This window comes from Lonchura striata, chromosome 1, assembly GCF_046129695.1.
Source record: "Lonchura striata isolate bLonStr1 chromosome 1, bLonStr1.mat, whole genome shotgun sequence".
Classification (NCBI taxonomy): domain Eukaryota; kingdom Metazoa; phylum Chordata; class Aves; order Passeriformes; family Estrildidae; genus Lonchura; species Lonchura striata.
Window position 1 is genome coordinate 109999530 of NC_134603.1, and position 22704 is coordinate 110022233.

Consider the following 22704-nt stretch of genomic DNA (forward strand, 5'->3'; position numbering starts at 1 on the left):
TCTTATGTGTAAGTAAGGATAACATTCAAGGGTTGTGGGTTCTTCTTAATGGAAATATTTCAAAAGTCAATTGCTAATTTTCCTTGCAAGACTGATAAGTATTATCACATCATATTCCCTTTCCCTTGCTAGAAAGTTTGGAAAACACAGCCTGAAATCTCTTCCCTTCAAAGGCTCCCAAAACACCACTGCTCTCCCTTGCCCCATGCATCCTTGACACCCCTTGTACACCATCAGCAGGGTGAAACACAACCCTCAGCCATCACTGGCAGGTGTATTTCAGTACTGAATAAATCTCACATTTGTTACAGGTGATCTGCAGGAACAATGCAGCTCTGAAAGTTTTTTGCAGCATTCAAGTGCCAGGATTTTGAAGCTGGATGCCCTGCCAGCAGTTTGAGAAAAAACTTAAGCACCAAGGTTCTCTGAAAGGAGGGAAAAATGGAAATCATTGATGCTAGAAACCAGGATGGAATCTGGGGACCCATGAGTCAGAGTGGAACTTGAGAGACACCTTGTCTAAGCCAAGAGAAAGGCAAAAGGAAATAGCTGGAATGATTATTTTTTCTGAATTTGGGAGGATTTTTGCCATTTCTTTCTTTTGTTGGTCTGTTCAGTTTGGGTTTTTTAAGGGAACAGTCATTTAAAAGTGTCTTAATAACTTCCATAATGTATTAACTCAAAATCAATTTAGAGGGTTTTTTCAGTATGCAGTTTAAAATGAGTGTCTGAGATACAGAAGGGAGAAGCTATTTCAGCTTTGCTGAACAATTAGAGACTTCTCACAGTCTATATTAAATCCAGAAAATCTGGATATTGAATTTTAAATCCTTTCATTTACATTGATTCCATTGCAGAAAGATGTCATCAAGATTATCTTTCAAGGCATATCCTTACCCTTCCCATTAAAGTTGTCCAAATTAATTTTTTATGCTGCTGCTGAAATGTTTACTATCTCCCCCAGTCACACAGGGCCTCTGAGACACTTTAAACATGTTTTTCTGAGATGTCTATGGACAAGCAGGGTGAAGTACAGCATTATTTCAGCTCTTTAGAAGAAAGAAGTGAAGAAACTGAGGCTGAAGTTGGAGCTGCACTAGCCACAGCATGAAGAAGGAAAGAGCAGGAGTAGAGAGCCCACAAATAAAGCTGTCATGAGTGGGCAGGGTCAGGTTGTATAGGCATGTTTGGAAAAGAAAATTCCTGAAAAAATTCCTAAAAAAGTTGGTGGCGGGAGAAATGCAGATGGTGGCACAGGAGGGGCTGGCATGAAGCCACTGTACTCCTGCCATCCCCCAGGATCAGGGTAGGATGGACAGCTCCCTGCAGGGACTTTCTCCACTGGGTTTGTGCAATTCCACTTCACAGCTACTCCAGTACAGCAGGGCTGGGCTCGTGTTCAGGCCCTGTCCCTCAAGTGCTCTGAAAAGGACACCTGGAGGGTCTCACATTTATACTTTAGGGCCCAATTTCCATCCTCTGCCATGTTCTAAGCAAGAGACCTGTCACACTGTTCTCTTCAGCTTACTGGCTCATTTCTGTCTTGTTTGACTTTTGTTCTGGTCTCTAGCACTCATCCATCAGGCCTCTTTTTAACCCAAGTCCCTCACATTCCATTTTATCTAAGGAATATATTCACTACCATATCATGCATCTCTGAGCCTAGAAAGTAAGTAAATTCACTCTCACCCACCAAAAATCCACAGGTGATCTGTAAGTCAACCTCTTCTTCCTTTCCCCCAGCAGTATTTTAAAGCTAAGCTCTCCTGTATTTTTGATCTTCCTATATAACTTTCAGCCAAGAAGCTTTTCTAGGCATGGGCAAGATATGTCACCAGACACACAGGACAATGTGGAGAAGCCTCCAGTGGTGATTCACTCCTCCATCTGTTGTCTCATCTCTGTCCTTCCCAATTTCCCAGTCTCTCTAGTCCACACTCCTCCAGCTCCCAACACCCTTGGTCAGTAAAAGGAACAATAGCTGCGCAGTTGAAGGAATCAAGATGCTCCCAAAGGAGGGTGTGCAAGAGTACTGAGGTGCCCAGCCAGGCACGTATGAGTGGCCTTTGTGGGAGCCTGCTGAGAGCTTCAGGCAAGAGGAATGAGGGGAGGCAAAGTGACCACTCAGCTGCAAGGCAGCCTCTCTTGGCTATAGACAAAGAAGTTAAGGAGGTCTGAAGGAAGAGCTTCCATGAAGACCACTCCCTCAAATCTGGTGGGAAAGTGCTCTGAGACCCTGGTGTTCCTTGTGTTTTCACATGAAGTTTGAGCAATGTTGCAGTTCAGGTCTGTGCACATTCCATTTTTTTCCCCCTTTTTAAATTAGGCCTTTCACACAGCTGATAAAGAGACATTTGGATATCCTTCAAGCTGGGAACACCCAATTGTGTAGGGCTATGAGATGGCCAGAAGGATGGGTCATCAAAGGGTCATCCAGCAACATATTTCCTCAATGTACACCTAACCTTGTAGGTACTTTAGAGTAAATCCTTTTAGCTACTTCTATTTTACAAAGGAACTTTTTTATCTACAGATATGGAGGTAAAAATTGCTTAAGGCTTAAAACCCTAAAAAATAGGTAAGCAGACAAGGGCTCTGTCTGCAATTCTGGTCTTATCCTGCTTTGTGGAATGTGAGAAGCAACTCAGAACTGCTGAATGGTGACAGTGAGAGCTGTGCAGGCTGCTGGCAATGGCCTTCCAGTCACCCTGAGAGCAGCCAGCTCACAGAAACCTGCTGCTGCATCTCTCCTGGGGATGAAAAAAGCTGCTGCAAGCTGTTTCTCACAAGAACCCTGATTCACAGTCAGCGTGACTCCTCACATGGAGAAGAGCTTTGCATTTTGCTTAGGAAAAACAAAGAACATGAGCTTCCTATAAAGTTTTTCCCATCTAGAAACTCTGTACAAAAATGCTAAAGTCAGCGGCCAGGAAATGCCTACATGCTTTTGCCTTGCTTCCTGCAGCTAGGGGAAAGCTCATAACCTAAATATGGGACATTTCCACCTAATTTCTGAGCACTTAAATTTATGACCTGACGCGCTCCCAGCAAATAACAGCTGCTGACCTGGGAGCTCTGCTTACCATCACATCTGGCTCCTGCCTGTGGCCAGTATGCTCCATCAAGACACCAGGTTTAAAACCAAAAATCAACTTGATGTCAGAAGGCAGCATTTAGATGTCTAGGAAAACTTTAAAGACCCCTGGACTGACCCTTTTCTGACATTTTCTAGGAACACTGAGCACTGACTTCCCTTAGGGTTTAAGGGTACCAAGACCAATGCTGATTAACTTGGACAGTCAAGCCTCCACTTCTGAGTACTGCATCAGGATTTATCAACCCGCTGCTGCCACAACCTGGATCTTGGAAGTTCATCTCCAGGACAGTTATTTCCTTGTGTTTGCTCCTCAGAGGTTTTTAACAACTCTCCAAGCTCTTCTGTATCACACCTTTTTTAGATGATTTGCAGCACTGCAGTGCAACAACACTGCAAAGACAAGTGACCAAATGGACATTAGCCAAGTTCTTTTAAAAAGTCCACAGGACAAAGCAGAGGATTTCCTATGAAGCAAATGAGTCAGAGCAAATGGGAAAAGAGAATAATTTAGCTGAGAATAATTTTAAAGCTTTCACTGTGAGGAGCAAAGAGACCAAATGCTAAAATACCCCTCAGCCTTGGTGAGCTAGGTGCTGCTTTAAGCTTTTTCCAGAGGATGCTAAAAGGTAGAAACTCAAATATGTCCTTCCAGTGAGATCCCTGCAGAAGCCACCACAGGGACCATGTGCTGTGCATCAGCTGTCACCACATCCTCTGGCCAGGGGAGGTCTGAGGCTGGCACGTGTTAGCAGGAGACAGAAGGCAGCACTTTGTGGTAAGGAGTGGCCAAGGTTCCATGTGCAGTAGACAGGGAAGAGCTTCACCAACCTTCACTCTGCACAGCTAAACAGCCTTACAAAAAAAAAAAAAAAAAACCTGGACCAAATCAGTCTCTAGCCATTGGTGACATTACTAATGAAGCAGGACCCTGCCTCACAAAATTTGGGCTCCTGAGAGGACCCCAAGATGTGTAAGATGTATCCACACTTCTGTAAGAATGGCTCACTGCTTCTGCACCCCCTCCTTAGTTGCTGCCTTCCTTGGCACTGCCTGGGCACTAAAGCCACAGCCAACTGGGCCAGCTGAGCTTGCACTAGGGGCATCTTGAAATGAAATTGCTATTCAGGCTTGCTCCCACAGGGGCAGGAGAATCACAGCCACCACTTCAGCTTCTGAACAACTGTAGCACAACAGATGTTTCTGGGAACTCCAAAATCCATCAGACTCAAAACCACCTCTTCCTCCTCCAGGGTTGTCAGAAAAAAGCAAACTTTTTAAAACCAGTGAGACCACAGTGAGGCACTGTTGATTGCAAAATGAAGTAACCAGGCACATACCTTATACAGATGCTCCATGCAAGGCAGAATTCCACACACAGGTATCCAATTCCCCCATTTTCCTCCCATCTTAGCCCAAGGCATCTTTTTATCCACCAAGAAATCACCTTTCCAGAGCTCTCCTCTGGGCTGAGGAACCTCTGGGCTACAGACCAGCCTCATTAACTTTCCCTACAGCTCACACATGGGTTATGGAGGGGGCTCAGCTCATTTCCCACACTGGCAGTCCCTGTTAACTCATGAGCCAAAGCAAGGGCCCCTGCAGCACCTGTGAGCACTATCACCTGCTCAGGAGGCTGCAGGTGCTTCTCTAGGCTTCAGTGCCTCTGCACTTATTTATACCTGCAGCAGAATAAATGGAATCTGGCATTTCCAAGTTTTATTTCTAGAGCTATAAAATAATTTCAGCCTCCAAACATATTTATAGCAGGGAAACACTAGCTGGTACATGAGAGTGAGTGTTGTTTTGGGTATATTATTGCCTGTCACCTCATGTAATATTCATTTGACTAAGGCAACTCTATTGCATCTTTGCCTGTTATCCAGTGAGAGTTTCTTGGGGAATCTGGTGCTGCTCAAATTAAAAGAGGGCAGCAAAATCGTGCCTGATTGAAAAGGACAAAGTTGCAGCAAGGATTGAGAATGAAAGCTGGAGATAAGGTCTTCAGATAGTTTCTTTAATGACCAGAAATAAGGGCCTGCACTTTTCAACAGGGAATGTTGAGCAACTAAAGGTACATTTTTGGTCTGATGTTCTGAGTTCTTAGGCATTCACTTGACCTCTTGAAACATCCTTGAAATCTCCCTCAGTCTGAGAGTCTCCCCCAGGCTGTGCCACCTTTTTCTGGGTTTAGTTTTGCATGTAGACAGAAAAGCTGTTCAACTCTGTGTGTTTGCATGGGAATTTATTTAGTTGTTGAGAAATTTGCAATTATTAAGTCATTAGAAATGAGGTGGTATCTCAGAAAGTTACAGTAATAAAAATACTTCAAGAATATTTTACTGTTTTGCTCTAAAACTCTCAGTTACAACATTTCCTTCAGTGTGGCACTGCTGTCAAGACTAGTGAGCCATGCCAGAGAACTTTCCTCTCAGCAGCAAAATGTGTTGTCATCTGCAGGCCAGAGCAGCAGGCACTGGGTTAGGGGGAAGCTCAGCACCTTTCACACTCAACCTATTTCTCTTGCAGATGCTGAAGTGCTGATATGTTTCCCTTCTGGGTCACTGATTATTAATTGCTGCATGAAAAATCTCATGTAAGTGGCAAATTCGACGCTCCATTCCTGGTGCTGCCGAGGCAGGGCTCTGACTGAAGTGCCCCCACCCAGGACATGCAGAGATCCCAAACCCCTTGGAAGCAGCCCCCATCCCTGCCACACGCTGTATTTTGTGAGTTGTGGTGAGTGAGTGAACCAGGCTTATGCCAGAGAGAGAAACTGAAACCCCCTAAAAAAGTCAGTGGGCAGAGGTCAGTGCATCATGTGGGCCAGCCCTGCAGGGAGCACATGAATATGGGCTCATCTATAGACCTCCAGGATGCATGGCCTGCAGAACATTGACTCCTAGATAAAGACCCATGGCTACATCTCATTGATGCCAGCTGAAGACCCAGAGGACAAGGGCTGTTCCTGTGAGATCCCCAAGAGGGAGCAAGGCAAAGGGCACTGGAGAAGTGGACCTGGCCATGCAGAGGGACAAGTTGGTGCTTTCCCAGCTCCTGAAAACTATTGTGCAGGAGGAAAACTCAACACTGAATGTTGCACCAAACAAAAAGACAAAGTCAAGCTCCAGGAAGCTATTCTGGGCCAAAATTACCTTGCTAGGAGCATAAGGGAGAAGGAAAGAAAGGATGAGGGGGTGCATACATGTGGCTGCAGAGGAACAGTGTCTCTCCAGGCTGGGGCAGAGGCACCACTCATGTCTCACTGCAGGTCACACAGGGATCAGCTCCAGCTTTTGCAAGTGCTGTATTCAGCATTTGAGACTTGCCAAGAGTGTCCACCACATCTCTCTTTTTGGGGCCTCTCTTATTACCTCAATTTACAAGAGGGCAAAGGAAAATAACCATCACCTGCCCTTCCCCCTCCCAGCAAAACCCCATTCAGCTGCATTTTAGCAAAGAGCTCTTCCAATATTAAAAGTACACTTTATTTTCTGTACAATTCTTGTCCAAATCTCCAGGTGTGGAAATGTCCATTGTGTCCCTGGAAAAAGTTGCAGATTGTTCTGTTTCCATGAGACTCCATCCAGAACTGTCCAGGAGTGGCACAAAGCCAGGACCACCAAAATCAAGTGCTGATGCTTTCTAGGTGCAGGGAGGAGAGCAGGAAGGAGAGGGAGGGGAAGGCAGTCCTGCTCTGCCATGAAGTCAGAGCCTTCCCTGGGTGGCAGGAGAGGCACCCTCAAGTTCACGTCATCGTTCGTGCTTAGTGTGCGAGTCGCTGCGTTCAACCGTCACCCCGTTCCCATTCCGCGTCACCTCCTTCCTGTTCCAGTCCTTTTCCAGGTAAAACTCAGCGAGCACGGGGCAGTGCTCTGAAGCCACCCCACCCCAGGACCAGTTATCGGGGATCCACGGGTTTGTGAGCCCTTCTCGCACGACAGCCCAGTGGCCTGCATCAAAGAGAATGACAGGGAAAATGTTAGGTGACACTGCCCAAAGCAAGGGGCATGCGAGGCTAACCTAGCTAAAGGTTACACAGCTTCACTCAAGCAACTCTACCTGTGAAAACCTTTTTCAAGCTCCGACTGATCCAGATGTTATCCAGCGACTTGGACCCTTGTGGGTTCTTTGTGCTGATGTTGGTGAAGGTGCTGGAAGGGACCAGATGGTGAAACTTCTCCTTCCTCAGGATGTCATGGTCGCTGCTGTCGGGGGCCTGGTTAAAATCTCCAAGGATTATCACATCTTTTTCTCCTAGAAAACAGGAAAAATAGAAAAGAATGGGGGGAATGGACATTCATCACTCAAGTACAAGAGGATTAATGGAAAGGGGGAAAATACAAATACTGACTAAACAAAGTGATTGTACTCTAAACTCCAGAAAGAAATGCCTTTTGAAGCCTTTTTCACTGACTATTTACACATGGCCGTTCTCCTCATGACAATAAAACTAGCCAGTACACATTTGATGCTCTTTTTAAAATAGCATCTCATTTATTATAGGGTCATAGAATCATAGAAAATGCTGAGTTGGAAGGAACTAGTAAGGGTCATTAAGTCCAACTCCTGGTCCTGCACAGGACACCCCAAGTCACACTGTGTGCCTGAGAGCATTGTCCAAACACTTCTTGAACTCAGACAGGCTTTATGCTGTGATCACTTCTCTGGGGAGCCTGTTCCAGTGCCCAACCACCCTCTGGGCAAGGAACTTCTGCCTAATACCCAACCTAAACCTCCTCTGAACCCAGCTTCAGGCCATTCCCTCAAGTCCTGTCACTGGGCACAAAAGTGAAGACATCAGTACCTGCCCCTTCTCTTCCCCTTCTGAGGATGTTCAAGATCACAATGAGATCTCCCCTCAGTCTCCTCTCCTCCAGGCTGAACAGACCAAGTGACCTCAGCTGCTCCTCATACAACTTCCCTGCAAGCCCCTTCACCATCCTCACTGCCCTCCTCTGGACACTCTCTAACAGCTTCAAGTCTTTCTTATATTGTGACCCCCAGCACTTGAGGTGAGGCCGCCCCAGTGCAGAGCAGAGCAGAGTGGGACAATCCCCTCCCTTGCCTGCCTGGCCATGCTGTGCCTGATGCCCCCCAGGACATGTTTGTCCCTCCTGGCTGCCAGGGCACTGCTGGCTCATGTTCAACTTGCCATCAATCAGGACTCCCGGGTCTTTTTTCCACAGGGTCGCTCTTCAGCCTCTTTTTCCTCAGTCTGTGCACACAAGCAGGGTTGCCCCATCCCAAGTACAGAATCTGGAACTTGTTAATCTTCATATGGTTGGTGATTTTCCATCTCTCTAGTTTGTTGAGGTCTCTCTGCAGGACCTGTCTGCCCTCAAGGGAGCTGACAGCTCCTCACAATGTAGTGTTGTTTTCAAACTCCTCAAACTCCTCCTTCAAGTCCCATGTCCATTACTGAAGATGCTGAAGAGAACTGGGCCAAGGATGGAGCCCTATGGAACCCCACTAGTGACCAGATGCCACCTGATGTCACCCCATTCACAGTAATTTTTTGGGCCTGATCTGTGACTTGGTTGCTTGCCCATCATGTAACATGGTTATCCAGCTGTGTGTTGGACATTTTGTCCAGAAGGATGCTGTGAGAGATAGGCTTTACTGAAGCCCAAAGATTAATGTCTTTTCCTTGCTACTCCCTGTTAGTGAAAAACTCAAAGACAAGCAGTTTTAGTCTCAGAGGTTTTTAGAAATCTGTGCCTTTTTATTTTTGTTTGGTTTATTTTTCTCCAAGAAATATCTTCTGGCTTTAACTTATGCGAGCATTTTTTAAAATAGATTTTTTTTAAGAGTCAAGGACAATTCTGTGAGACACCCAGGCACATGCAGTCTTATGCTGATATATACCTCACTGCTGAAAGTGTAGTGCTCATTCTAACCTCTGCATTGAAAAAATCCCAAGGAATAGGACCAAGGAGCAGTCTGCAAGCCTGATGGTAGAAGATGAGTTGAGAAATCACACGGACACTCCCTGACTACACCAACTTTCTTTTGCCTGGCTAACTGAAGGGATACTGTTCAATTTGGAACAGAAAATTACTTCAGTTACATTTTGTTTCCAACCCTAATGAGTGAGAATGGAAACTCCAGACTCTAATCTCATATCCACGTGTGCTCTCCTAGCCCCACAGACGTGGATGCAGACATTCCACCTGTGCCCTGGGATAAGAGGACAAAGCACACAGCTCCATGCCCATCTCAAACCACTGGCAGAAATATCTGACAAGATAACTGAAGAATGGTGACAGCTGACCAGAGATGCTTCCATGTCACTGCTTGCCACTGGAGAAGGATGCTGAAGGAGGCACAAATGTGCAAAAAAAAAAATTATGCCAAAGCTGACTTCAGAGGAGAGATCTATGAATAGTTTATAAGCTTTTTCTTTCCTGGGATTGAAGTGTGAGAGCGGATCAGTTGGACAGACTTTCTCTACCATACTCAGTGCTCTGGATAAACCTCTTCATTTTTTGCTGTTGCTATAGAATTTTCTATCCAGGAGAGGGGGCACAAGCTCAACAAATCTATTCCACTCCTGTCTTGCAGTGCAAGAAAGACGAATTGGGAAAGGGCAAGAGAGCAAGCGAGACTGAGGGCATGCTACTTACAAATACTTCAAAACATGGTGCTTGTTAAGATGCAGAGGGGCAATGAATAGTTAGTGAGATTCTTTGTGGTTTCTCTACCCTTTTTAAGTCACAAATCATATTGTAAATAACATGAAGTTTAAATATTATTCTTTAAAGCACTCATTACAGCAGTCTTCCCACCTTTGAAGGAAAAAAGCCCACCTGAATCTCAACCTAAGTTATTCTACGCTCCATCAGAACCCAAAAGAAAAATCAGTCTTTGTCTAATGGGATGACTGCGCCTGCTGTGAGGTGGTAGTTGTGCATGCATCTCATAACAAAGATCTCTTGCAAGATCTCTTGCTTGGCAGGACCAGGAATCCTGAAGTGTAACTTTGGTCTTTCAGTGCTAACATTTGCTTAATGGCCCAGGCAGCACTTGGCTCCTTCCATGCTTTCATCTCCACACTATATGGGAAAAGGCCAGTACAGAAACCTCTGGAGCACATCCTTGGTATTTGAAAATTATAGACAGGCTGGGATCTTAACAGCAGTACCTTGATTATGCACAAAATCTACTCTATCTATCCTAAACTACTCATGCTTTTTTAAGCAAATCTTCAAGACTACCTCCCTTATGTGAAAAATCTATGAAAAAACACCTCTGTACTTACAAGTGAAAATTTTAAATGACTGAAAATTTTAACCTTTCCATTCTGGAGAAGTTAGAAACAGCAGAGTATAAAAGACCCAGCACTTGGATGCCTGCTTGGAAGGAGGTAAGCAGTCAGCCTGCAGCTGACTGTCCAGGGAGGGAATAATAATATTCTTCACCCATTTAAAGCATAAAATCATAACAAAGTGTAAAGCTGACAGACAGAATAGGCTGGAGCATGTTAAAAAGCTGAACCTCCATTTGCCATTGGGGAGAAAAAGGAGTACTTTTGGTTCCCCTCTGAGAGGAGCTTCTGAGGCTCCTCAGACTGCAAGAGTGGGGAATATATCTTCCTATGCTAAGCAAGCAACCAGTTTTCTAAACAACCACAAACTTCACTTCCCCTTTGTCCTGGCTCACTCTCAGCTCTGCTCCTAACTCTGCCAGCTCCTGCAACAACAACATCAAGCACGCCAGAACTGCAGTTTTGTGTCTTGTCTGCCTCCCAAGACCCTGACAGACATCAGCCATGAGAGGGAAGGAAGTGAACCCGCCTGGATCCTCCTGAGTGTGTGACTCTGTCTAACTGGACACTCCTGGTTCTTTCAGCAGAGGCAGGGAGCAGAGCTTCCCACAGCAGCTGCAGCTCTCAGGGGTCTCATGGATGAGCCTCAATGGCTCTCAGCCAAACTTAGCAAAAGTTCGGGAAGAAATCATGCCCTTGCTCATAATGAGAGATGATAACTGATCAAAAAGTACAATCATGATGCCCCCAGTTATGATAAGATGGAGAGAAAAATAGAAAATTAAGACAATGCTACTGGTGCTGTGCTGTGATTTTCCTTTTTTGGAGGAAATGAGTTTAAGACTGGCAGGGCTTGATGCTGCTCCTCAGGAGCCAGAGGCTCCTTGGTCAATGCAATCTGGTCCTCCTCCTCCTCCAAGAGACAGAGCAGCAGGAGCTCTCTTAAGAACCAATCTTCTGCTGCAAAGGTCCCTGACACAGACTGTACTGTCCACAAGGACCCAGAGCCTCCATCTGTTGGGACGTGGTGGCATAAAGCCCACAGCAGCCAGGCACATGTCCTGTTCATGACCTCTCAGCAGCGCTCCCACACACATTCACACCCTCTGGGCCCAAAGCAACCATGCCCTTGTCAATGGAGAACTCCGCAGGTGAAAAAATAAGTCTGGTCTGTTTGCAAAGGCATTTTCAAATTCACTAAAGCACCGGCAAATTTTGGCAGTGCCTGCAGGTGGCTCTTGGCCAGCAAAGCAAAGCAGAACCTTAACTCAGCCCTCTGCTGCAGTGGCTGAGCTCTGGTGTGCCAAGGCAATCAGCTGAGGGACTGACAGTGCCTGCAGAAGGTCTGCAGTGTTGAAATCTCTGCAGGAACTGGGAAACCCTCCTTCATGGCAGGCCAAGGGGACATCTATAGGACACACTTACTGACATGCTCTTTACCATGCCCTGGATGATATCCCTCATGAATTAAACAAACTTAAATGCTCAGATCCTTCCTGAACAGAGTGACGCACGTATGATGAGAAGGATGTGATGTTACAGTGGCTGCTAAGAAGTCTTCTCAGAAGTCTTGTAAGCCTAGTGCCTGATGCATGGGTAACCCGTGGAATATGGCCAAGCCGCATGGCAGAAGATATCACAGAATCACAGCATGGTTTGTATTGGAAGGGACCTTTAAAGGTCATCTAGTTCGAACCCCCTGTAGGACACATCCTGCTAGACCAGGTCATTCACAGCCCATCCAACTTGGTCTTGAACGCTGCAAAGGAGGAGCATCCACAGCTGCTCTGGGCAATTGTGCTTCACCACCCTCACAACCACAAATTTCTTCCTAATATCTCATCTCAAACTACCCTTTTTCAGTTTAAGGCCACTCCCCCTTGTTCCAGCACTACATGTCCTCGTAAAAGTCCCTCTTCAGCTCTTTAATAGGCCCCTTTCAGGTACTGGAAGACTGCTGTAAGATATTCCCTAAGTCTTCTCTTCTTCAGACTGAACCACCCTGGATACTTCAGCCTTTCTTCACAGGAGAGGTGTTCTAGCCCTCTGATCATCTTCACAGCCCTTTTGTGGACTTGCTCCAACAGGTCCATGTCCTTCCTACGCTGGGGATCCCAAAGCTGGATGCAACTCTCCAGGCGGGAGCAGATTAGAGAGACAGAATCCCCTGCCTTGCCCTGCTGGCCCATGGTGCTTTTGATGCAGCCCAGGATGAGGCTGACTTCTTGGGCTGCAGGTGCACATGGCTGGGACATGTCCAGCTACTCATCCACCAGCACTTGCAAGCTCTTCTCCTCAGGACTCTCTCAATCCACCTAGCACCCTGATCCCCATATCCAGCCACTACCAGGACATCCAGAAGAACATCTGTGCACTGACCATGGTCACCACGCTGGAGATGAACTGGTGGAGCTCTTGAGAGAAGGCAGAAGAGCTGCTGCAAAGAGCAGCTAACAGCCACTGCATCTCTCCAGTACTGATGAAGGGAAGAAAAGAGAGGGGAAAAAGGAACCAGGACCCACAAACTTAATGGGAGAAATATGGGGATACTATGCCCTGTGTAAAGGGAGGCTGTGGATAGTAAACAATGTTCCTCAAATGCTCACCTGCCTCTTAGTAAGAATAAAAGATAATAGAACAGGTATCTGTTAGCAAAATGGGAACGGAAACTCAAATGCAGTAGCCACAGACAAATCAGTTCTTACTACCCATATTTTGTGGACTAATTTGGAAGAAATTGAACTATGGTGGTAATTCTAAACATGAAATTCATTTTGGCAGGGTAATTCAGTACTTCAAAGTCACATGTGTGCGCTACCATTTCCTTAGGAGACCACACCTGCATCCCACAAGGTTGGAAAAATCTGAATTTCTTCTTTTGTGAAAGACTAAGCCAAGAATAAGCATGCTCCAGTAATGTGCCTGCCATATGAAAATTAAAACATGAAATAAAGGTAACACCAACAGTCTAAATTTAGATGCAGTGGAAGTGCAGCTCAGTTGACTTCAGAAGAGCTACACATTTATCCCATGTTTCAGTTCAGCCTTTGGGGATTAAACAAATGATCCTTTTGTTTACCTTCATCCTTTCCAGTTTTAAAGTACGTGGACAAATACTTAAATCAGTAGCATTTAAAATAGCTCTGACTGGCTTCTGCAGCTCAAAAGGAACTACAATAGAACATGTAGAAAAACAACAAATACCTCTTGAGTTATACAAGAGAGATATTAACACTTCCAAGTAACTAAACTTGCTGAGCTGGGCCAAGTTGAAAATCATCATGCGAATAACCTTGCAACCCTTTCACATCTTTCTTAAGCAGTAAACAAAGGGCTAGACATTTCTAATGTTCCAATAACAGGATCAGCAACATTTAGAATCTAAACTGCTTTTTCTGCTTCACAGGAAGTTAAACATAATTGCAAGCTTCAAAGTAAAAAGCAAATTCACAGAAATGAAGTAAAGAAATCCAGCTGCCTATTTCAGTTCTCAAGCTCAGGTCTAAATTCTGATGTCATTTCATCCTGGTGTAAAGCTAGAGCAACTTATTTGAAATCAACAAAATTATTCCACATATTACATCCAGGTGCCAAAACAGGTTTTGGCCTCTTTTCTCATTAGCAGTCATCTGCGAATTTGCATTGGGCTTTCCAAAGAGCTTCCAATTATCCAAAAATTAAATATATAGAACCTATTTCTCTTGGAAGAAAAAAAATAATTAAGCTTTGCTTTGATAACAGGTAGGTGTCATTTCCACCATGCACTTAAAAGAAGGTTTTAACTCTAGTGACTTTTCTTTCCTTTGAACTTGCTGTTACGGTAGTACAAAAACAGAAGGAACTTAATTTGAAAAAATGGTGTCAAAGCCAGTAGGATCTCCTGTGCTGTTTGTGTTAGTTAGAAAAGACTATAAGACAATGAGCAAGGGAAAAGCACATTTGTCATGCTATGCATCACACAAATATGGGTAAAGACAATTGTGAGGCTGATAAGGGTATTTCTGAAATGCTCACCGAGACAAAGTTTACTCTTTAAAAAATTCCTTTGAATTAGATAGTGTGCACGTGATAGCTGGCAGGAAAAACCCCTGCCTTACCTTTCAGAGTCTCCTGCAAACTCTGCGCACAGGCTGCCAGTTTGTGGCTGTCGTGGTTCTTCCCAGTGTTCTCTCCCGCGGAGGGTGGCAAGGCCAGGTGAAGGTTAACCACGGTCAGATCATTCATTCCAACCTGGCGGGGCAAAGAGGAGAAATCGATGCCGTGCACACGGGGAATGGAACGTCACAACACAAAACCACGTGCCAGCTCCCAGTAATTTCAGTAGTAAATCTGGGGCAGTAGGAATCATGCTGCTGTAAATGTGGTGTGCCTTGGTGTGTCTCAGTGTGGGGAGGAAGAGGATGGAGGAATTTGCATTTTGCAGCTTTGTTTGCAGTAACCTCATACCCTCTCAGTTCTGGGGAAACTGGTTTGTATTAGCAAACAGCTTCCTTTCACCACTGTGGTGAAAAAATCAGCAGAAAGAAGTCAGCTGCTTATGAAAATCAGTTTATGTAAAACCAGTTGCTAATAAGCTAGAAATAATGTCATGGTCATTACAGGGGCTAATTACTACTGTCTTGTGATTAGCCCTGGCTTGTCACAGAGACTAACCAAGAAACTTAATGTACCTTGAAAGGAGTTGTTGTTCTCCCTGAAATCTCCTGTTCACCTTCTGGGAGTCACTTTGACCTATTTCTATGATCAATTAATTACTAATACTTTATTTATTAATAATTATTCAATTAATGCTTCTCTCAAAGCATTGCCAGAGATGTCAAGTTCCCTAAACTGGACCCTTTCATCACAGCCTGTGTGAAGATGGGCTCTCCCTGCTCATATGTTTGCTCCAGCATATGCCCAAGAACTGGCTCTAGAAATGATGATGCTCTTTTAGACAGGTTTAGCCCTAGTGAAAAAGCTATAAAATGGAAATTCTGAAGTGTGGCAGCAACATAACACAGGCCAGCCCAAGTCTCACTGGAGCACTGTGCCTTAAACACACACATAGTCTCATATATATATATAATCCATCTCCATTCTCCCTGCACTCATCCCTTTTTGTAGCACTGTCAAGAATCCCAGGCCTCTGGCCTGGCTGCTATTAAGCATCCATTGACTGTCAGGCTCTCAAATATTCCCTTGCAGCAGTGTTTGCTCCCACAGGAGCAAGGGAAGGACTGACTGTGGTGAACTACCACATGTATTAAGGTGCATTAAGCACCTATCCATAATCAAGCCATGGGACAGTGATAAGAAGGGTCAGAGGCTCATGCAAATTTTTATCTGTGAGAAGGCTGTGTCTCTTTTCATCACAGCCAAATTCTTTTTAGTAAAAACTCTGAAAGGTGCACTGTGGCAGTTACCTTGAAATGTGCAAGATAAGGATGAGGATATGAGTGCCTCCCATTGCCATTAGTCTGTGCAGTCTCTTGAGATGAGGCATCTTTCAGCTCAATGCCAGCTGTTGTATCCCAGAGGAAGCCAGAATATTCAACTCCCTGGAATAAAAAAGGAAAAAGACACATGCCGGTCATAAGATGGTAAAAACAAAACATTCTGCCCAAATGTAGCCCAGTATGTATGTATGTATGTATGTATGTATCTATCTATCTATCTATCTATCTATCTATCTATCTATCTAACTATCTATCTATATATAGGCATGGTGCCTGCTGAGGGCAGAAAGCCCAGTTGGCTGTGGCCAAGCATAAAGTAGGAACAGCTTTCTGGGCTATCAGTGGAAGATACAGAGGACAAATAGGCTTCTTCAGTTCACCCCTGCCAAAACTCCCACCAGACATGGGAGGAATGCTTCCTGGGAAGCTCCACTGACTTCATGGAAGACTGAGTGTGCCAAGCTGAAACACGCATCCCTCTGCTATTCACAGCCCTCACACCTGCACACTGGCTATTGGACACCTAGTTAATTCCACACTGCTCCAGGAAAGCCAAGGACTTAATAGTCTGTTTTATCTTCTACAAGCAGAGCACGGTCAGGACCACTGCAGGGGTGAAGGATGCTGCCCTTCGTGTGCGTGTTTGGCTAATGTTTCCCCATTTCCTCCTACTCCAGGCAAGGCATTGGATACCTCTGAGCATGGTCAGTAATCAGGCAGTTTGTTACTCACATGATTAATTGTCTAACTATGAGTTTGGTGCCCTGAGGTCTCATTGAGTGACTGCTCGGGCTTGCAGCAGACAATGCTGTGCACAGTCGTTCCTTCTCCCCAGGCTCCACACCATCTCACAGCCTTTTTTCACCCGCAAGCTATAAATATCCGGGCCCCTTCACTCTCTTAGTGTGAAATCTGGTCTAGACCTCTTAGCCCTATCAATTTCTCTGTCTCTTTTCCAGCTTGAATGTTTCATGTTCAGCTCTCTGGTCCTTTCAGCTCTGCTTCTATGATCCTGAACGGGCTTCTTTCTTGATTACTTCATGATGTGCAATTGGCATTTTCAGAAAGCTGTCACACCAGCAGCAGTTTCTAATTCAAAGACTGTCAGCCTCTTCTCCCATCACCCAGACACCATTTCCCTTGGCATCATTCAAACCCACTTCTCTTAGCAAATCACAGTTAAATCCATTGCAAGGAAGAGTTTTCTCCATTTCAGCTGCAATAAAAAATTGTTAACTGTTGCACTGATTTCCCAAGAGCCTTGAAAGGATTAAGGCTGGTTTAAATTCTTCGGTAGCTCCTTTGATAAGTCACCTTTAAAATACTGAGGAAATTCTTCCAGCAGTAAGAAGCCTAAGGTCTAAAATCTGATAGAGAAAAAGATGTGGAAGAATAAAACTGCTGTCAACAGTTGTTGGCTATTTCCAGGCTCCAGACTTTGTATCAACATGGCAGTCAAAAGTAATTGCCTGGTTGAAATGCTCAGACTTTATGGAAGAACAAGCCAGAAGCACCATCCACCATTTTTGTCTTATTTAACCCGACACAGCATCCCAAAATCAGCTGGTGCCAAAGATGCTTTGCTCTTGGGATTACACTGTGTTACTTCATTGCATTTGTGTACACTGTGCTCAAACCTGACAGACTCACTAACTAGCCCCAGAAAAAGAAGAAACTTTTTGGCTTACTGAAGGGCTCTACAGCTCAGCCAGATTCTGGCTAAAAAGAAAAGTCAAGTAGATAAAATTTCTATTCTTAGTTTGGTTTTGATTCTATTTCTATAATTTCTATTCTTAGTTTGGTTGCACATTTCTCCCATAATTTTGGGAACCATTCATCCTTATATACCTATCATAAAACAAGGTGAATGATCATTTTTATTTAGGCACCCTGTAGTCAAAGCTGCCATTGTTATCTTTGGAAGTACAGCTCAAGAAATAACTGACTAAAGACTCTGAATTTAACATAGAAATTCTGAGATATTTATTAATAATTCTTGGTAAGAAAGAAAAAAATGGAGGGAACAACTTTGACAACTTTACACAGCTATTTATATTCAGTGTTTTAATGATCTGGCCTTACAAGGGATCCCAAAGGAAAACTCCAGCCACAAATAAAAATGTCCTGAGGCATTTACATTCTGCACTGCAATTAAGTGTGAAGTGTATTAAACTTTAGACACATTCAGACACTCTCTATCTTTCCAGACCCTTTGACACTCTGTATCTGTCTAGCTAGAGTACAATCCTTGTCCTGCTCAAGTGGTGGGTTTTGATTTGTTTGGGTTTATTTTTCCCTCATTCTTGGTTTTTCTCATTCTTTTCTCAGAAGGGCAATAAAAGGAGGTGCACTTGCAAAAACATGAGTCCAAAACCGAGAAGGGTGACGCAACCTGATTTGGAAAAGCCAAAATAAAGAAATGTGGATTCTAAGCAGCATGGCTATAGGACACAACTGCAGCCACATATGTAGTAATAACAGTGCTCAGAATAAATAATTCTGGATTGTTGAAGTCTGCCCCATGTGCTAACAGGCACTAATTGTTATGTGACAGCTCTCAGATCCTGCTTCTACCCACAACAACATCCACACTGCAATAACTGCACCATGAGAACAACCCTGTTCAGCAACAACAGTCTCCAGCTCAAAGAGGGCACTGCTCTGAAAACTCATTAGCATCCTTAAAGGTGGAAAAGAGAGACTTCTCTTTGGAAAAACTGCTTTTGGGCACTGTTAGTGATGTCCAGCCCAGTGCAGCTACACTATGAATATTCTCAAGGGTAGGCACGTGCAGCTGTCACCACCTAAACAAATAAGTACCTCCCTGCAGTACACATTTAAACATATATATATTCCCAGAGCAGAAGATGCTGCAGGGAAAAGCACAGTGCAGCATGGTGCAGATTTCAAATGGAGTCCACAGTATTTTAAACACCTGTGCCGAGGACTCTGGGGAACACAAAAGGTAAACCCTTCCAGGTGAGGATAGCAGGCTGCAGGGCTCCTCTGAGGACTCTTCACTTGAAAACTAGGAAAATGGTAGGAAAATGGGAAGGCCTTCTGAATATCAGCCAGTGTAGCACCAGGGAGCAAACTCAGGTGACTTCCACAAAAAATGTCAAAAGTACTGCAGCCTGCCAGGGGAAAAACTCAGGACTCTTACCTTGTCCAAATGCATAGCTTTTCATTTATATATCTGTACTGCTTTTATCCATCTCCCCCAAAAACACACACACCAAATACACACACACATCTTCCTCCTTACAAGTGCGCCACAATTCTTCCAAAACATAAATTGTATAGTGAAATTAAGAGCTGCAGGAACAGCCAGCTTAAAAAACAAGAAATACAAACCTTGCCAAAAAGGATTTGCAAAAAGTGTTGTCTTAAACATTCAAACTATGTCCTTGGTTAGAGGGGGGGGAAAAAGCAAAACCAAAGTTCAAACTTAGGGATTAATGTACCTTGTGTAGCTGGCCTGAGGGTTTCTCGGAAACAACACCCTTCCAACATCCTCTAGGACCCTTCCACTTACGGATGTTTGGCAGCGTCGGCTGGTTCAACTCCATACAAAACTAGAGAGAGAGGAAAGGGGAAAAAAATAACATCAACTTGGAGAGTTTAAAAAAAAAATTGCAAAATAAAGTGTGTAGTAAAGCACTGGTAAGTGGTACAGAGGAGGACAGGCTGCGCTCTCTCTGCCTTCCCTGAAGGCTTGCAAAGGAGATGGTCTGAGCCACATCCCAGGCTGACTCACCCCCAAACTGAAGATAAATAAAAACTAAAATAACTCAGTGCAAATGCTGCAAGTAGAACATTTATCCCTCAGACCCTTTTCTTTTCCTCCAGAGCTACTTGTTTGATTGGAAAGGGATTTTCTCTGTGCTGCCTCGGAAGATGCTGGCTGCACTATATCCCACTCCTGCCTGGGGCTTCACAAACAGCTGCTGAATCCTCCTGGTGGCAGGAGGCCCCCATAGCGTGGCTGGCCCCATTCCAACCACACAGCCACCAACATCAGAGGAAGGGTGTAGGCCAAGCTCAGTATCTGGAATTTTGGGGTTAAGGCTCCTCTGACTTTATGCCAGGGACACGTGCTTGATTTCCTCCGTGTGTGAAGGAAGCAGCTGCACACTTGCACGCAGTTCTAGCACGTCCTTCTCATGCTTCCCAGAGGTGCTCATTTCCTTGGTCACCCCTGAACAGCCACAGCACTCAGACACTATTACATGTCCAAGCTCATGGTCAGAGCTAGAGAGGCTGCATCCCAATGCCCAGCAGATCAGAGGTACCAGAACTGTGGACACTGTGGAGAGCCCCTGAGTCCACCTGTGTAACATCTTGAGGTTGAAATAAAAGTAACTAACTAACTAAATAAGAAAAGCCACCCTGGAATTTCTGGGATCTGAAACTCCTTTGTGCAGACAAATTGAATACTTTTTGTTAGCAGTTTTTCAAAACCAGGCTTAACAGGAGCTAGAGTCCTTTGCAAGGCTGATGTTGGCTCCAGGCAGGCTCTGGCTGGAAGCTGGCAGGGATAGGCAGCAGTTGGATGCCCTGATAGTGGCAGAGGTTTGGTTGTGGGCAAAGGGGCTAGGAAAAACTCATCCCTGTGGAAGAGCAACAGGGAACTTCCACTGTGCATCATCTTGCATCATACTGGAGAAACTGGGTTTAAATGCAGAGGCTTTCACAGCGAAGAAGGATCCTCAGACAAAGTCTTGGATCCACAACACCCCTCCAGATCAAGCAGCAATTTAACAAAGGATTTGTAAGGTACAGAATAACCTTGTATGCACAGTGACTCTTTGTAGTGGGATGTGTCTAACAGTTTGAAGAGCTACAGAGCCACACAGATATAAGTATTTCCTACACAGATATCAATAAAATGATGGGATAGTTATTTGCATCTTTATCTTTTGATTCAGAAACTAAAATAAAATCCTGATCTTTCACTGACCCCCTTTTCTGCAAGTTCAGCATCCTGCAGACTGAAGCTGTGGGCATTGATCCTTGGATACACACAACCCAAGCACTCATATTTGCCTCAGAAGGCCAAGAGCTGCTTTGGTTGCACACCCGAAGCAAAAATGCTTGGCACAGCTTTTGGAACAGTTTTCTGACGTGCAGAGGTTGGCTAGGCCTTCTTATTCAAGATGCCACAGTAACATTGTCACCCATTATGGACCTTCAGGCAGTGCTGGGGCTGGGCTGATTTATGGAACTCAGAGGCAGGTAGGGGGTTTGCACAGCCTGGGAACAGCTCTGCTCTCAGCTGACCACCAGGTGCTACCCCAGCTAAGACAATAAATCACAGCAGCAATAATTACTCACTCCTGATGCCATTCTGATGTCTTCAAACAGAGTGGATTTGGTCAATGAGTTTTCTAACACTTAAATAACTTGAATTAGAAAAACAAAAATATTGTTGAAATTAGGAGTTCAACTGTAACCTGACAAAAGTCTTATCTCTGGGTTGCAGCTGCCTAGAAGGTCCAGCCAGCATAAAGCATATGACAGGATTGAAAAAAATCCTACAGAAACCATCATTTTATTAAAAAGAGCATCTGCAGTCGACTAGTTTGAATAGTTTGTTTCCTTCAAATTGATTTTTTAAGGCCTTTATTTGACTTTGTGGAAACAAAAAAGATAACACAGTTTGTTCAGAAAAAAAAAGCCCATTCTGGGTACGGCTGCAGCCAAGGAGAACTTGGCCTACAGCAGCTGATTTCAATCTCTACTCATTTTCCAAGGCTTACAGGCACACATATTTTGAAGCTGTGACAGAATACTTGCTGAGGTCATGTTTTTTTGCTGAAGTGAGAATGGCATTTTTCAAATCATGTTGTTCTGCCCACAAAACCCAACGTCAACCAACATTACGCTTCCCCTCAGCAGCAAAAATATACAGACAAGCTCCTCATTGGGGATGAAAAAATGCCTTTCCTCTTCTGCAAAGCTAAGTTAGAGCTATGCCAACCCCTTTGAGAGGCAATTCTTAAAGTGGCAAAGAAAAACCAAAAATAAAATCTCAGTCAATCAAAACAACTTCCTCTTCCCCACCCCACCCCCATCCCCCCACCAAAAAAAAAAAAACCCTCCTAAGGCAAAAAGCTCTAGCTTTTTTTCTAGAGCCTTTCGAGGTGCAAGTTTCCTGAAATTCAATCCACTTCTTCATTATAACATACATATACCAAGTTAAAGCTCATACCTATACACACACCCTGTGAGACCAACAGCACCAGGGCTTATTTACACAGATGCTCTGTGGTCTCTCAGCCAGCTGGGTGCTGGTTTTTGTGGGAAAGGCAGTACTGCCAAGGAGCAGGAAAATGACAGCACTGAGCCCCAAGGCATACTCTAAACAAAGGGAAGCCTGTGCTTGTGAGAGGTCAACGTCCTTGTGCCAGGTCTGTTGGACCTGTCCTGTCCATTGGATTCAATGATCCTTAACTTCTCCAACCAAAAACTAGTCTGCAGTTCTATGATTGCCTCCATCTGGCATACAAGGCACCAATAAGAGCCGCTACATCAGGAACTGGGACAAGCTCTGTTGGAATTGCCAATAAACAACATGTCATTTTCCCAAGAGGAGGATCCAAAGATGCAATTGCTCTTTGTTCACCCTGATAAAGAGCTGGCACCTGACCCTCCCTGCCTGTCCAGAAGCAGAGACAGGTGCTTATGGCTTACTTAGGAAGAGACCAGAGGGCAGCTGGAAGAAGCTGGAGAAATGTACATTTGAGGAGTGACTGGAGAAGCGAAGGCAATGGGTCTTGGACTAATTTTGGAGCAGGGGAAAAAACATATGCTGGGCTGGCACATGCTGGAGGCCATAAGGCAGTTTTCCTAACACACCTATCTGCCTCCCCAGGGCACTCCAAGCACTGCAAGAACATCTAATT

The 22704-nt window shown here is 44.6% G+C and overlaps 1 protein-coding gene across 1 annotated transcript in view; it reads right to left on the reverse strand.

The window, feature by feature from the left end:
* Positions 1 to 5322: 5322 nt before the first annotated feature.
* EEPD1 (endonuclease/exonuclease/phosphatase family domain containing 1) overlaps positions 5323 to 22704 on the reverse strand; it is a 63965-nt gene continuing 46583 nt past the window's right edge. The window contains exons 3-7 of the mRNA XM_021553314.2: positions 19264 to 19374; positions 15767 to 15901; positions 14459 to 14591; positions 7157 to 7351; positions 5323 to 7047 (exon numbers count right to left, since the gene is read on the reverse strand). Coding sequence (XP_021408989.1) covers positions 6848 to 7047; positions 7157 to 7351; positions 14459 to 14591; positions 15767 to 15901; positions 19264 to 19374 — 774 coding nt within the window. The 3' untranslated portion in view covers positions 5323 to 6847. The remainder of the gene's footprint in view (positions 7048 to 7156; positions 7352 to 14458; positions 14592 to 15766; positions 15902 to 19263; positions 19375 to 22704) is intronic.